The sequence below is a fragment of the Primulina eburnea genome, chromosome 3 (assembly GCF_022965805.1).
Source record: "Primulina eburnea isolate SZY01 chromosome 3, ASM2296580v1, whole genome shotgun sequence".
Lineage (NCBI taxonomy): Eukaryota > Viridiplantae > Streptophyta > Magnoliopsida > Lamiales > Gesneriaceae > Primulina > Primulina eburnea.
Window position 1 is genome coordinate 47,222,330 of NC_133103.1, and position 17,002 is coordinate 47,239,331.

Here is a 17,002-nt window from a genome sequence, read left to right on the forward strand (position 1 = left end):
ATTGAACCAGGATCAGGCTGCAGATGAGACAGGGAGAGTCATAGCAGGTACTTTTTGTTTATGCGGTATTCCTGCTTTCGTTCTTATTGATACCGGAGCATCACATTCCTTCATTTCTGCACGATTTGTTAAGCGTCATAAGTTACCGTATGTTTATCTAGACGTCATTCTTTCCGTTTTTACTCCGATAGGTCATTCGGTGTTAGCAAAGCGTCTAGTGATGGGTTGTCCTTTAGATTTTGAGGGTAACGAGTTGACTGCGAATCTTATGATCCTAGAGATGGAAGATTTTGATTGTATTCTGGGTATAGATCTGTTGACTACCTACCGAGCTACTGTGGATTGTTACCAGAAGCTTGTTCAGTTTCGTACGACTGAGAGCTCTAGTTGGTTTTTCTATGGTGAGGGAGCGCGACCTCCGATGCCAGTGGTATCTGCTCTGAAAGCCTGTCATGCTTTAGAGTCGGGCAGGGAAGGCTACCTCATCTATGCGATTGATTCATCCACAAGTAGTGTTGGTACAGATGATATTCCAGTGGTTTGTGAGTTTCCTGATGTTTTCCCAGATGAGATTCCTGGTTTTCCTCCGATTAGAGAGGTGGAATTTGGCATCGAATTAATGCCAGGGACTACACCGATTTCTCGTGCCCCCTATCGTCTGGCTCCGTCAGAGATGAGGGAATTGAAGCAGCAATTGCAGGATCTTCTTGATAAAGGTTATATTCGCCCGAGTGTTTCACCTTGGGGAGCTCCAGTCTTGTTTGTCAAGAAAAAGGATGGATCGATGCGATTGTGTATTGATTATCGCCAGCTGAATCGTGTGACGATCAAAAACAAGTATCCATTACCTCGTATTGATGACTTGTTCGATCAGCTTCAGGGTACCTCTGTTTACTCCAAGATTGACTTGCGATCGGGTTATCATCAGATGAGAGTCAGAGATGATGATATTTCCAAGACTGCATTTCGTACTCGATATGGGCATTACGAGTTTCTAGTTATGCCATTCAGATTGACAAAAGCGCCAGCGATGTTCATGGATCTGATGAACCGAGTCTTTCGGGATTTTCTAGATCAGTTTGTTGTGGTTTTCATCGACGATATCTTGATCTATTCTCACAGTGTGGAAGAGCATACCCAGCACTTGAGGATTGTGTTGCAGATTCTTCGCGAGAAGCAATTGTATGCTAAGCTGAGTAAGTGCGAGTTCTGGATTAATCGTGTAGTATTCCTTGGTCATGTGATTTCCAAGGAAGGAGTTTCTGTGGATCCTAGCAAGATTGAGGCAGTGCTGAATTGGTCACGTCCGACGACAGTGGCCGAGATCCGTAGTTTTCTAGGTCTGGCAGGGTATTATCGTCGCTTCATCGTGAATTTCTCTCAGGTAGCTAGACCATTGACGCAGCTTACTATGAAGGATGTTCCATTTGAGTGGTCATCTGAGTGCGAAGATAGTTTCAGAGAGCTTCGTCGACTTCTGACTTCTGCACCTGTTTTGGCGTTACCGTCAGGATCTGATGGTTTCAGTGTTTACACCGATGCCTCCTTTCAAGGCTTAGGGTGTGTGTTGACGCAGAATGGTCATGTGATCGCTTATGCTTCCAGACAGTTAAAATCTCACGAGGAAAAGTATCCTATTCATGATCTAGAGTTGGCAGCTATTGTGTTTGCGTTGAAGATCTGGCGTCATTATTTGTACGGTGTTCAGTTTGAAATTTTTACTGATCATAAGAGTCTGAAGTATCTGTTCACTCAGGCTGAGTTGAACATGAGACAACGTCGTTGGATGGATCTACTTAAGGATTATGACTGTGTGATCAAGTACCATCCAGGTTCTGCGAATCTCACAGCCGATGCTCTTAGTCGCAAGGTGAGAGCCTCTGCACTTCAGACCAGTGCTATGTCTAGTGCTGTCCAGGATTGTTGTTCGTTGGGGTTTAAATTCAAACATCGGAAAGGTATGGAGAGCATTCGTGTTGCTACCATTTTATCTGAGCCAACTTTGTTCACTCGGATTCGAGATGCTCAGATGTCTGATCTCAAGACTCAGATATTAGCTCGGTTAGTTGGTGGAGATAGCAATTTCCATTATCAGTCTAATGGTCTTCTGTGTTTGTCTAATCGGGTTGTAGTACCAGAGGATGATACTTTGAGGGAAGAGATCTTGTCTCAGGCTCATCGAAGCAAGTTGAGTGTTCATCCGGGAAGCAACAAGATGTATAAAGATTTGAGGACACGATTTTGGTGGAAAGGGATGAAGCGCAACATTTATCAGTTTGTCTCCAAGTGTCTAGTTTGTCAGCAGGTTAAGGCAGAGCACCGTCGACCGGGAGGATTATTGTTGAATTTACCTATTCCTGAATGGAAGTGGGAGCATATCGCGATGGACTTCATTACTCACTTGCCATTGTCTTCGTGGAACAGTGATGCTATTTGGATAGTGGTGGATCGACTCACCAAGTCTGCTCATTTTCTGTCATATAACCGTGATTTCACTTTCGATCGTATGGCTCGATTGTACATTCAAGAGATTGTACGTTTGCATGGAGTGCCAGTCAGTATTGTTAGTGACAGAGATCCTCGTTTTACCTCACGATTTTGGGGTAGTTTCCAGTCAGCATTGGGTACTTCACTAAGTTTGAGTACGGCTTATCATCCAGAGACCGACGGTCAGACAGAGAGGACTATCCGTACACTTGAGGACATGTTGCGAGCTTGTGTTATGGATTTCGGAACCGCTTGGCAGGATCATTTGCCTTTGATTGAGTTCGCGTACAACAACAGCTATCATCGTAGTATTGGCATGGCACCATTTGAGGCGTCGTATGGACGACGTTGTCGTACTCCATTATTCTGAGACGAAGTTGGGGAACGACATGTTGAGGGACCAGAGTTAGTCCAGCAGGCTATTGATAAGGTTGCAGTAATCAAGAAGCGGATTAAGACTGCTCAGGATCGACAGGCTAGTTATGCGAACACCAAGCGTCGACCTCTTCAATTTCAGCCAGGTGAGAAAGTGTTTCTCCGAGTTTCGCCTTTTCGCAGGATTTTGAGATTTGGTCTCAAGGGTAGGTTGTCTCCAAGATTTATTGGTCCCTTTGAGATATTGGAAAGCGTAGGATATTTGGCTTACAGACTTGCATTGCCGCCATACTTATCAAGTATTCATGATGTATTCCACGTATCTTTGTTGAGACGATATGTAGCAGATGAGTCTCACATCTTACATCCCTCTTAAGTTCAACTTGATTCGGATTTGTCTTACGTGGAACGACCAGTTCGGATTCTCGATCGCAAAGACAAGGTGTTGCGGAATAAGATCATTCCTCTTGTCTTAATTCAGTGGCAGCGCAGAGGCACTGAAGAAGCCACTTGGGAGCTAGAGAGCCGTATGCGTTCAGAGCATCCAGAGCTCTTTTGAGTTGTACTGTAGTTGTAATATGGATGTATGTGTGTTTTTCCGTTGTAAACCAAACATCGGTTGTATTCAACAGTATTTAAGCTGTTTATCGATGCTGTGATTTCGTTTCGTTCTTCTTCTAGCCTGATTTCGAGGACGAAATCTTTTTAAGTGGGGGAGAATGTAGTAGCCCGAATCCTATTTATTTAAATAAACATGATTAAGTATCTTTAATTAAGTAAATCATGTGTAATTTGGCTTTAGAGTTCGCGTGAGTAAGCCGAGGTGTAGCCGAGGTGTCGATTGAGTTTTAGTATTTGGTTGACACGCCTGCCGGGCAGGTGTCAAGTGCATGGTAAGTAATGGACACGTTCATGCATGTAAGGTGAGGTGTCTTTGTGCATGCTGCCTAGCGACAGATGTCCGGATGCATGGGATTTGGTTGACACGTTCATGCAGGTAAGTTCCGAGCTGAGGTCTATAAATAGGCCATGGGATTTCTCATTGTGGAGGGGGTACTGTGTGTTTAATGCAAGTTTTAGCTCTCTAGAGCAGCCAGGAAGGGAAGAGCAGCCCGGGAAGGGAAGATCAGCCCGGAAGGGAAGAGCAGCCGGGAAGGGAAGATCAGCCCGGGAAGGGAAGATCAACCCGGGAAGGGAAGAGCAGCCAGGAAAGGAAGAGCAGCCCGGACAGAGCAGCCGGGCATAGCCGACGGTCCGAGAAGGGCAGTCAAGGAGCTCAGTATCGTCAGGGCTGACGACGGACTAGACCCGATTGATAGGATTTCCTGTGGACTAGGATTGCTTTACTAGAGGTACGAAAGTACTATCCGAGATATCCTGGTTGAGTATACATTCTTATATGTGTTGCATGATTATTTGCTGCATTGATATATGTCATATGATGCATGCTATTATGTCACACTTTATGCTGCATGTTGCATTTCATCTTGAGCCGTATCTCTTTCGAGATAGCCTTTATTGTTGAGCTGTATCTCTTTCGAGATAAGCTATATCTTATGGGGCCGCTCAGCCCTGTTTTGTGGACGCATGGACACCGAGAGTACACAGTGGCCGACGGGTCGGAAGGGCTTCGGTGATCCGGGACATTTCATGTCCACGTCTAATCTTGTAGTGGATGCAGTGACCCAGAGGAGTACCGCGCGGCACTATCCACTTGGCGCCTCTAGACTGAGCATATTGAGATCTTTTGTGTCTCCTGTTTCTTGACTACCCTGGTATCATATCATAGCATGTGCATTTCATATAGGCTTGTATACTCATGCTTTTGTACTGAGCGTTCTTATCGCTCACGTCCTCGTTTTTCTTTATCTTGGACACCCCACTTCCACGGGGCAGGTCTCAGGTTGGATGGCTCAGGAGGAGGAGGAGGACGTTGAGTAGCCATTTGTTTTAGTTATCAGTACTGCTTTGTTTCGAGACAGTTGTACCATTTATTGTTGTTTGAATTATTCTGGACTTCGATTTGGTTGTATATCTATCGTTTGTTGACCTTTTCCGCAATTATCTCTGATTGTTATTAATTAAGTTCATTGCATGCGTAATTCTTGATTAGTAGGTGATTCTGGAACGGGTCACTACACCATCCCTACTTGAAATTCTGATGCAATGTCAACGCTCGGCTAAAATCTCTATCTGCCAAGTTGTAGGCTATCCTTGGATAGATTACTCTTACAATCTTTCCTGCACAGAGATTTCCTGAGATTGTTCCCAGTATTGAATCTTGTTGATTTCTCATTCTTTTATCACATATAGTAATATCACTATGTGAATCTATCCCTTCTTTGAAAGTAGCTTTTATCATAATCTGGATTGCTCCAATATGAATCCAGGACATAGTCCTTGCTACTTCTATCTTGAGTTTTTGTAATTCCTCCTTAATTTCTTCGGAAGGAATTCCTGTAAGTTCCATTGGGATTGCCATTTCCCTTCTAGAAATTTTATAGATTAGATGATGATTTCTGTTTCTTAGGCCAAGACTTCCTAAGAACTTTTCTACGTGTTCTACAGAGAATCCTTATTATCTCTGTAGACTAAGATTTTCTCTCATGATCCTTTGGACTATGTTATTAGATATTTTTGTCTGGATAAAGAATCTAGACAGGTCTTCATGTGTTTCGTGTCGAAACACTTCGTCTTCAGTCAGATTCCGATTCTGTTCCATCAGATTCTTCCTGACTTAAGACTTCTTCTTCTTCATATATACTTTCATCTGAGGCGATGTCCTCAAATCGGTATACCTGAATAAGGTCTTGGTAATAAACTGTTTCTTCAATATCCGAGGTAGGATCAAAGAATTTAATGCCTCATTTTTCATTTTCTGGACATTTGGTCGAGATATGACCTCTTGCTCCGCATGTCCAGCAATTACAATCTTTGAAACTTTCATTAGCCCGCGTATGAGCTCTTCTGAAAGTTTTCTTAGTAGGTGTTATTCCTGTGCTTCGGGATGAACTAAATGCTTGGGATTATATCCTGCTTCTTGATGGTCCGCTTCTTTGTCCAGATTTGTAAGATCTGGATTTCTGTCTAGACCATACTGCTCTTGGTTTTCAAGAACTTCTTCCACTACGAGCATAAGGATGAGTCCTGAAACTTTTCTTCTTATGCTTATGTGGTTTGCTTACAATAATTGTTGGAAGATCATTTTCCTTACAACACAAATGAGTTCTTTTGTTAATACCCCTTAAGCGTTTGTAATTCTTCTGTAATGTTTTCATATGACACCATTCTGCCAATTTTCCTTTAAGTAAAGAGGCTTTTCTTGCCAATGTATCTGGGTTTCCAGGTACATGTTCCCTTATGAGCATTTCTCTCCAGGGACTAGGCATTTTTGCGAAGAATAGCTGCATCGCTATATCTTCTTCGACTTCTGAATTCCATCTATATTTGGTAATAACATAATGTTCGCTATATCTTCTTCGACTTCTGAATTCCATCTATATTTGGTAAATAACATAATGTATTCATCTACCAAACATATATCATGCAATTCAAGACTATACAGAGCTTGAGTATATTTATTCTTCTTCTCTGTATCTTGACTGTTGAAATAGTCTACCCCTATAAAGTGTGTTTTAAATATAGTAGCCATTTTTCCAGCGATCTCACTAAGAGATTCACCAGCTAGGACTGACTCCTTCATGTCTAATGAAGTCATGTCCCAAGCAACTTTCACCGATCTCATAAGACTCATTTCTAAAAGTTTAATGACTCTCTCTTTGTTGAGATCGAGTGTTCCTGCTGCGATTCTCATAGCGGATGTCCAGTCATCTATGAGATCCTCTCTGTTTTTGAAATCTAATACAGATCCTTTCTAAAGTTGTCATCAGATTAATTTCTTTTCTATGACAGACTTAATTAGATTGATCATCTTTTCTTCTTCAGTCAAAAATTTTGATACCACTCTGGCCTTTCCTTGTTGATGTAACAAGGGTTTAGTACCAAATGATGGTAGTAACGATCCTCCTGAAGTTATTTTACTAGAACTTGGTTGTTGTTCTAGTTTTTGAATTCTTGTTTGAATATCCTTTAATATTCTAAGAATTTCATCCTGGTTTTCAAGGATTTTCTCAACTCGTTGAGGTACAAAATATAGCATATTGCCATAGTTTTGTACTGTCTTCTGAATTTCCCTAAAATCTGAAGAGAGCTTAGAGGAATCTGAAACTATTTCCAGAAACTTATTTGTTTGAATTATAAGTTACCTAAGGATTTATCTGAGGGTGCTGATGCGTCCCTTTCTGCTTCTGATATCTAACAATAGTTAGATGCTCTTGTTTGTATTCCAAAATTTTGGAATAATCCTTGTAAATTATTTTTCTCGAACTTAAGTTCGAATTCATAATTTTTTCGAAATTTTCCTCCTCAAACATTTTGTTTCTTAATAATAATAAATCATGTGTTTGAAATAAATCAACCTTGGCTCTGATATCATTTTTCGATCAGTGCCCCAACTCAGAGCTCCACCTTTTGCATCAGGAGATGAGGGATCTAAGGATTAATCATAGGGTGACACTCCAAAAGGTACCTATCAGTTTGCTAACCCAAAACTCTTTATAAGAGCCTTAGGTTATCCTCTACCGAGAGTCGTGCTTCGTGTCAGATCACGCGATAGAGGCTCGGGGCTTTTTATAAGCTCTGATACCATTTTTCGAAAGCGCGAGGATCAATTAAAATTTAATATGAACTAAGGGTTTTTTTGGTATTGAAATGAAACATTTCTCTTACCAGGGAGTTGGGATAAACTTTGCTTTGATTTGGGAACTGTCCACCAATTTATCCATAAAATATTGCTAGCATGACTTTTGGTTTAAAATATCTCACATTAAATTCACGACGAGGGTTCCAAAACTCCTCTATCCATCGTCAAGATTTTATAAAAAGTGCGCTTGGCACAAGCTCAACTTCTTCGATTAAGCTACCACACTAGTTTAGCTCAGGATGAGACATAATCTAACCTATTTTGCATTTATAAATATCGAATTTGACCCGAACTCGAACATATTCAAACTTTTTTCATACCAAAATCATGCTCAAATTATTTCATTCGAAAGTTTAAAAACCACTCGCAAATATTTTATTAATATTAGATAATTATATATAAAATAAATATACTTTGAGGTTTTATTTTAAAAAAACTCGTCAACATTTTCAAATATTTCGAACAAAATAACAAAATTTTCAAATTTCTAATCGAGCTCGAATATAAAATTTTTGATTTGGCTCGATTCAATGCTTTTAGACCCAGCGTCCAACCATAATTCTCTGAAAAAAGTACACTTTTTTTTGAAGCTCTGAAAAAAGAAAACTTGAACTTCCAAATTTATGAACTTAAGATTATTTATTGATCTTTCTTTGTGTATACAAAGCATTATCGATTAAATTCTTCTAATCATAGTACACCTCTTTCATTTCAAGAGGAAGGCATTCAAACACCGATTAAACAACCCGCTTAATCCTCGTCTTCTGTCTCTTCTTCATCATCATCATTATTTTCCCCATACCTCCATCCTCCCTCTGCTAAGTTATCTCGCTCTTCTTCCGTTTCTTCACTATCTTCTTCATCATACATTTCGTCTTTAACAGGCCAAGATTTTTTCACCACATTCAAGTTGGCAGAAGACGTGGTAGTAGTTTTGCGCTGAGTCGCTTTTGAAGGAGGCATCTTCAAAGTTGGCTTTGACCTGCTTTGTTTCTGAACTTTGCCATTCCCACGTTTTCCAGTATATGCTTCTTGATCACTCCCTTCATCTATCTCATTTTCAGTATTGGCTTGCGTGTTGTTTTTGGCTTTGTCATCTGGAAAATGGCCAGGATGCTCTCGTCTCAAATGAAGATTCAGCTTGTACTCGTGGATGTAGGCCTTCTCACACCCTTCATATGGACATGCGAACGGGCGGTCTGATGATGCAGGTCCGGAAGCTCCAGTGTTAGATTTTGAAGTTTTCACTGGTTTTTCTACTGGTGTGGTGTATTTGACATCATCGAAACCGTTCTGTGTAAATTGCCAGAGTTCAAGCTACTTACATGTTGCAGCAACAAGATATCAAAAGTGAAAATTTAAAGTACGTATATCATATGTAGAAAAGCTTTTCAACATGTCCAGGCAAACAGAACCATTAATATCTCTTTCCCAGCATTGCAACAGACAATAATTAGTAGTGCTCAATGTGAAAAAGGAGAAATGACTTTAATGTCTGATGATACCTGTTATGTTTCGAGTTAACAAGAACCATTTATCAGAGCATCAACAACCAAAAAGAGGGGTGATTTCATTTTGGTCCTTTAATAACACCCATCACACTATGAAGTTCACAAGAACCTTAATCTAAGTATGAACAGTAAGCATACATCATTTTGTCCCGTAACTTATGCCCCCAGATCGATTGGGGTACTCCCTAACCAAGGTTAGTCCCTCGTGTTAGTAATTGGTCTCCCCTTCATTTCAAAATTTATCAGCTTGGGAACCAAATATGTTTCATATAGGAAAGGGACTACAACAGATGAGATGGAATCAGGAGAAAATTTTGACTTGTAAAAACATTTTGCCAATACTCCATGGATGAAGCATAGAGTCTGTGGAGATAGGTGCATAATGTGTTCATCCCGTAACTCTAACATAACTAAAGGAGGCTGCTAACCAATTTTACTTTTACCCAAAAACCCATATTTCTGCCCTTCGTCAGACCAAGGCTTGTCCAAACAAACCACACCTTGCTTTAATTAAAAAAATTCCCAAGTTAATTGCCAATGTCACATCACTTTGTGATTGTCTTGGTATTATTTTCCAGCCCTACAATCTCATTGTGTCCAAGACTCCAAGTTGGGGAACATTACAGAAGAGCTAAAAATGACAGAAGAATAGCAGCTGTAAGTCTCATGTGAATCTATATCTCTACACAGAGCCACATAAATTCAATGCCTGAATCTTATAAAAGTCTTGTTGCAAATGATCTTTATGTTACCTCTATTATAAAGAGGAAAAAACAACCTTTAACCATTGAAACCGGCAACTCTACACCAATTTGTCTCGGCGGTTCAATTAACTTTGTGACTCTCTCAGATGATTTTGGAAGAAAAGGAACAGAGAGCACATGATCTTCTTCAAGCATTTTAATGCATTTGTCTCAAAATATTTATCAAGCATGATAAAAAGAAAAATGATCTTTAAAGTCATCTGACCTTCTTGTGTATATTATTGCCATGCCTCGGGCTTTAAATCCTCACCTTGAACATAAGCAAATAATTGTTTGATGTTTCATAATGACATAAAATGTAATAGCCCAGCTATATCTTAAAAAGGAAATTTCAATGAACTTTGTCTTCTCTGATTCTATGCTTGGGCTTAAGATTTTATTAATACAGCTGCTTGGGTCAAAAATTTAGTTGGTTAAATTCATTTTCGGTCCCTCAAGTATGCCATTGTATCAAATCTAGATTTGATCCTCTCACAAACTCATCAGTTTTTGTCCCTCATGTTTATAAAAGCAAACACATCTGAATCCCATGGCTGTTTGTTTTCAACAAAAAGTTGGAGCCATGAAATCTTAAGTGATTTTGGAATCATTAGGGACCGGACCACAATTAATCTAAGTGGAACCAGGATAACCAGAGTCCAGAAGTGAGTCTTTTAGGTTCCAAAAATGAAACCATCCAACAAAATAGCTAAAAGGTACAAGTAAAAAGCAAAAATCAGAGAACGTTAAATGATGTGATCAAAACAATCACAAAAAGGAAAGTACTAAAACTTGAAAAGAGATGGAAAATGTATCACCTTCTCGTGATGAGAAGCAATGTGATTCTTTAGCTTATACTCGTGCGCATATCGTTTTCCACATTCAGGATACGGGCAAAGGTGATAGTTCTCCTGCGAATGTGTTTTCATGTGTGACCTTAGATTGAAATCCAGAGAGAATGCCTGACAAATATTGACTCACAGCATCAGAAAACAAGCCAGGTGTAACAGAATACTAGGAAGAGACGTTACATTAAAATTTCCAATCTATGGTATTCTTGAAATATATCAAGGTTGTCGAAGACGAACAGAATGCATCCACTTGTATGCTACCAATTTGTCTACAACAAAATGGCATCTTCACAAATTCATCGAGACTCAGACTTATGCATTTAATGATATGATTAATTTCTGGCTACTAAGAGGACCCTGGTGCATGCATGTGGATGTGGGGGAGGAGGGGTTTTACACGATATCCTCCTAGAAGGTAATACTCACCTTACCACAGCCTTCATGGGGACACACAAAATCTCTCTCTCCGGTATGAATTAAAAAATGTCTCTTTAGCTTTGAACTATCCAAAAATTTCTGCAAAATAAAATCTATTTAATATGAAAGAAACACTCGTCAAACATGAAATGTGGCAAAAACAATTTAAAATGTGTTACAATAAAGTTCATATAGTTCATTGAGAAAACAAGGAGCCACGTTACTTTTCCACAATTCTCATAATGGCAAACATATTGTCTCTCTCCATGAATGTGAGAATGCTTCCTCAAAGCTCCAGCATCAATAAATGTCTTTCCACAACCCTCATAGCTACAAAGAAACAAAACCTCTGTCGTCGGTTCAGGTTCGGGCTCTGCTGCTTCTGGCAATTTTGATTTGTCTTTCATAGCCTTTAATGTTGCCTCTAAAAACAGAACACTTTTTACGGGTCAGATTTAGCCTCTGGCTCACAAGTTAAGTAAAATTTTCAGTGGAATACACATAGCTATTAAAAGCGTGCGCCTGGCTGCGCCTAGGCGACAGGCTCAGCCAGGCGCACACATTGCGCCTGGGAAGCACTTGAAACAAGCGCGCTTAAAGCGTGCGCCTTTGCCTAGGCGCGAGGCTCTGAGAGGCGCAAAATCGTGCGCTTTAAAGAAGTTGAGATATTTTGTAGGTGAATAAAAATTAACTCGAACTCAACCAATTTTGAAGCTCAATTAGCAAAGTCTGTGGCTATTTAATGATTTAAAAAAACCATATTGTCGCTCATTTATGCAAGATTTTTTTAACAGAAATTTCATAAGTCATTTATTCAAACTTTTATTGTAATGTTCTTTCATTTACGATGATGATGAAAGTTGAGCAGGATGATAAAGAATTTGATGATTTAGATGATAGTGTAATCATATACAAACTTTTAATCTAATTTCTTCTACACTCATGACTCATCATCGTTTTGGAAGACGACGACGATATAGTTGCAGACGTTGAACAAGAATTTGATGATTTAGATATTTGAATTTTTTTAATATACTATGAATTGATGATTTACTAATGAACTTTAAATGATTAATTTTTTTTCCTGGTTATGATTTACGTTACATTATCTATTAATGAACTTTTTATTTATAATGTTTGTTATCTTTGTGAAAATTATTTAATTTATATAATATTATAGTATAAATCACTATATATATCGAGTTTTAAAATATATCTTAAATGCGCTTTCCTTCGATAAAGCATGTGCTTTTTGTTACGCCCTGCGTCTCAGGCTCCAAGGTACCCTAGCGTTTTAGTGCGCCTTGCGCCCTAAATAACTATGGGAATACGGAAAAGGAAAAATCAATATCAATGAATAACTCTAAAGAAAAATAAACAAATGGAAATCAGTATCACATCATCCAACTGACTGGTACAGTAATTTCTTACTAGAAATTACTTAAATGTCTAATATGCAACTGATATGGCAAAATAAGTTTGAGATACGTGAAATTATACTAGTTAGGTGTACCCAAAGAGTATCTTATGAAGAAGGTCCAGATATAAGTTGGTAGCTCAAGAGTCGGTGCTTCCTAAAAGACAACAGTCTAGGTCTGAAGTTCTACAATCAGATTTTTTTCAATTGATTTCCAATCATCCTCAGGAAATAAAAAAATATAATAGCTGTTAGTAGTAAACTATATGCATAAACAAGTGCTGTTTCAGAAAAAAGATCAACTCAACTAATTTACCGAGAACGAAATACTGCCAACTAACTGTGCATCAAAGCTCTCAAATGAACATTTGTTTCAATTTATTTTCATCACACCCGGTAATAGCAGAACAGCTTAGCTCACCATCTTCAACAGCAATATTAAACATCCCAGTGCATCCTTCACTAGGTAGTTACAATAACATCTCTAAGTTAATCAAGTTTGCGGGGAGGCAGTATTAATTAGATCTCTCCTATCAACATAATAAATATATATAAAATATAAAAATTATTTCTCTCCGTGTACATGGCACTTCCATTTTCGATGTAAAAAGAATTTTCCACATCAATTGTGTGCCTTTGTTTCTTATTTCCTTCTTTTACTTCTTTGAAGTCCTTGCATCACTCAGTTTACAATTTGTAAAAAAACATATTATATCCTGACCATTTGTTTCTATTCTGATCCTGACTGAAGTCATTTACTTGGACATTATTTATCTCATAAGTTTGAATCATAACGAAAAATGTTAAATTACAAATAACTAAGCCCCCTGCAAATCCTCCCCTTAACAAGGTAGGAAATAGCTTTAAATCACTAAATGTCTAAATCATTTAATCATTTCTTGACCTCTTTGTTTTCTATTGATGACTACTAGAAGTCAAATTTTGTGCATTATGTCTCTCATTAATAAAGTCTGAATCCTACTAAAAACTTTCGAGTTACAAATCAACGAGTCTCCTGTATAACCTCCCCAACAAGGTGGCAGCGACTCAAGGTACAATTGAGCAAAAGCAAAGGATAGGAAATAAGCACTAGATAGAGACAATATGGCATACCTAAAGAAGAAACAAGTTATCATTACATAGAATGCATCGAGTTTAAGGCAACCAAAGAAAAATTAACACAATCACATATAGCTACATCTTGGCCAATTCCATACAAAAAAATTATACCCATTTGGAATAAAAACAAAATTAAAGAAATCCATCATCTGCTTAATAGAACAGGAAATTGAAACTAACCATTAACCCATTTCAAAACCAAACACTTCCCACCAGTAGCGACAAGATCTTGAGGCACCCTAGAGCAAAGCAAACAGGTAAGAAAAGTTTACTAAAAAACATTTAATAAAGTATGAAACAAAATCAAAGAGCAAGAATGTTGCATATTGTCAATTTTTAAAAATTAAAGGACATGGAGCAAAAATCAATAAAATGCTCATCGAATAGCAATTCATAAATTAAAACCGAAACCACACAACCAGCTTACTAATACAAAGTTTGGAAACAGGAGCAACTGGATAAAAAAAGTCAACATTAATTTCAAATAGAACTAGAAGCAAATTTAAGAATGGATATACTAAATAAAATTTAAAAACAATTTTTTGGCAGACAAAGTTAAGCAAAAGGTAACCAGTGCCTAATTTCTGACTTTTTGAACAATTTAAAAAGCAACTAGAACATGCCCAAAAACCCATTCTAAAGCACTTTGTTCAAATTATCTGTCTAAATTCACTTTAAATGGACCAACAAACCCATTTTTCAGTAATTTTGTTATCGCAGTCATCCCAAATATGATTCAAAGCCGAAAAAGCCTGTTCATTGGCCATGATGCTTTTTATGTTCTAGACAAATGATTCTCACAAGATCACAGGCATTAAAATGCGCCACAACAAGGCAGCAAGGCAAAAGGTACAAACTTAATCAAATTAAAGCACATACTCAATACAATATTAGGTGAAAATGAGCACACTGTACAACTTACAGAAAAAATCAAACTGATGCAATTATATCATGGGCACTCATAATTTCTAAGCATTACCCCAATCTGTTAGAGCAAATATCAATGCTATACCACAAACTACGCTTAATTCAGCAGAGGACTCCTTTTCCTATCTCAATCTTCTTCTTTCTTAGGGGAGGTTGCCGTGTATAGAGTCAAACCTAAGGAGGATGCATGCTTCTCTATAAAAGTAGATTTAAAAATCTAATTTCATAGTTTATATTTTACTCCATGGATCCTGACAGACATGTCTGAATAAATAGTAAACAACTAAAAGATAGGAAGTGAAAAATGGATCTACCCACGGTTTCAAATTGAAAAATTGGAAGAAATGAAAGAAAGGATTAAAGATACGAAGTCTATTGAATTTTCAATTTTGTTTCAATTAAATGCATCCCTTTTGATTTTCCAACAAAACAAAAAAAATAGTAACAAATCCTGCATGTTTTCATTCCAACACTAATAGAGATAATGAAAATTGAACTGGCAGATGCGCAGATAATCATTTCATCTATTGTCCCCCCATGTTAAGGTTTCTCTCCCAGATAAAAACAAATAATAAGATGCCCACATGGTTTGCATTGATGCTAGATTTTCTGGTAAATGCTTCAGAAAAAGAGAACAGTTCATCCCAGACCTTATTGTAAATACTGCCGAAAAAGAGAAAACAATGCCCAAGAAGATGAATTCAAATCGTTCAACAGAGGTAAGAACCAATCAATAAACTCAATTCCTTATCAGATACCAAAAACGAGGTCAAGTATATCAGAACCCAGAGTAAATTTATACAGAAATATCAACAAGTAGTAAGAACTGAGAATTTTCTTCCTTACCATTCTCTGACCCATCTGACAGCAGGGTTTCTGGACTTGGTTATGGAGCGCCTGTCGAAAAGATTATGAGCAAAGTGATTGTCCATTGCTTCCCTCTTTATCCCGACAGGGCTAGTGGTTAATCAATAGAAAATAATCATCATTGGTTGAAATTAGGGTTACGGTTTTGAGATGCCCAAAAAAAAGTAGTTTCTTTCATGGATTATCATGATGAATGGGGGGGAAGGGAGAATGCCACGATCCGAATTCGTCCAAGTTTTGTGTCTTTTTCGGCCCAATCAACTTTGTTGGGCACAGCGTTCGGCCAGCTCCTCCTTTTCATTTAGGACAAGTTTGGTTTTGGTCTCTCTTCACATGCATTCATAGCTAACCAAAGAAGAAAATTTTGAAGTGAGAAATAGATATATTCGAGTTTAAATTCGATTTGAATGTTAAAAATTTTAATATTTTTTTCTCGAATTCAGTCCAAATCAATGTTCGAGTTTGGCTCAAAATACTCAAATATATTCGCGAGCCGCTCGAAAATAAATACTTGAAATATGTTATTTAATATATAATTATATTATATTATATTAGTAGAATATTTAGCATTTCAAGATTACTTAACAAAATAATTTGAGATCTAGTTCGGTTCGAAAAAGTTTGAACATATTTTTCTGCTCGAATTTGATAATTTCGAATACAAATAAAATGTTTTTTCAAGACGGTTAAATTCGTTTACACCCAAATTTAGTTTCAATTATTGTTACAAAAATTTGGTTAAAACAAATTAATCGTGTATTTTAAATAAAATTCAATTTTACGTACGGGGCATACGTATTCATGTGTTGTTTTATAGATAAAAATAATTTCTAAAATGAAAAAACTTTCGACGTCTCACGGACGTAGTTGTGAGAAGATCTCTTTGTGAGCTCATGAAAATATTTTTTTGATAGGATACTTTTTATTTGAGCGTAATTGAACATTCATCTAAAATTACATATAATCTCCATGTTGTTTTATCTTACATTAGCCTCTTAAAATATAAGATAAATACCAATTTGAGGGATGAAGATTTAGGATGAATAACAAAATGTGGAGTTCGTAATTTTAAAAAGTATTGGATTATTTATTACTTTTCATAAAACCTCAGCATGATATATGTAATATTTACGTTGTAATTGGATTGGTTGTACATATATGAACCTCTTGAGAAATAAAGTTAACACTTGGTTTTTAGTCCACACAAAAAAAATCAAACACTTGATGAAAGAAGAAAGAATTTCAGTGAAATCACCGTCCATCAAACGGAAAATGTAATTGAAACGTCTCAAATGAGTGTTTGTGTTGGTAGAGTAAACACAACTCCCTATCAACATCTTATCGAACGATCTTGTACACAGGACAACGTGATGTGAAATCATTGATACCAAGAGTTTGTTTGACGTGAACAAAACCCGATTTTGGATTCTCAACAAATGAGGTCAACCTCCATAAAAATAACAACCCACATAATTCTATGGTGCTATAAAAATGAGTTGAAGATCCATGTCCTAGTTTCAATAGGA

The 17,002-nt window shown here is 37.6% G+C and overlaps 1 protein-coding gene across 1 annotated transcript; it reads right to left on the reverse strand.

The window, feature by feature from the left end:
* Positions 1 to 8,214: 8,214 nt before the first annotated feature.
* LOC140827707 (zinc finger transcription factor YY1) lies at positions 8,215 to 15,736 on the reverse strand. The gene is made up of 6 exons (XM_073190488.1): positions 15,456 to 15,736; positions 13,863 to 13,921; positions 11,371 to 11,570; positions 11,156 to 11,245; positions 10,697 to 10,840; positions 8,215 to 8,917 (listed from the first exon to the last, which is right to left on the reverse strand). The coding sequence occupies exons 1-6, from the start codon at positions 15,539 to 15,541 to the stop codon at positions 8,375 to 8,377; spliced, it is 1,122 nt and encodes a 373-aa protein (XP_073046589.1). The 5' UTR covers positions 15,542 to 15,736; the 3' UTR covers positions 8,215 to 8,374.
* Between the last annotated feature and the right edge of the window lie 1,266 nt (positions 15,737 to 17,002).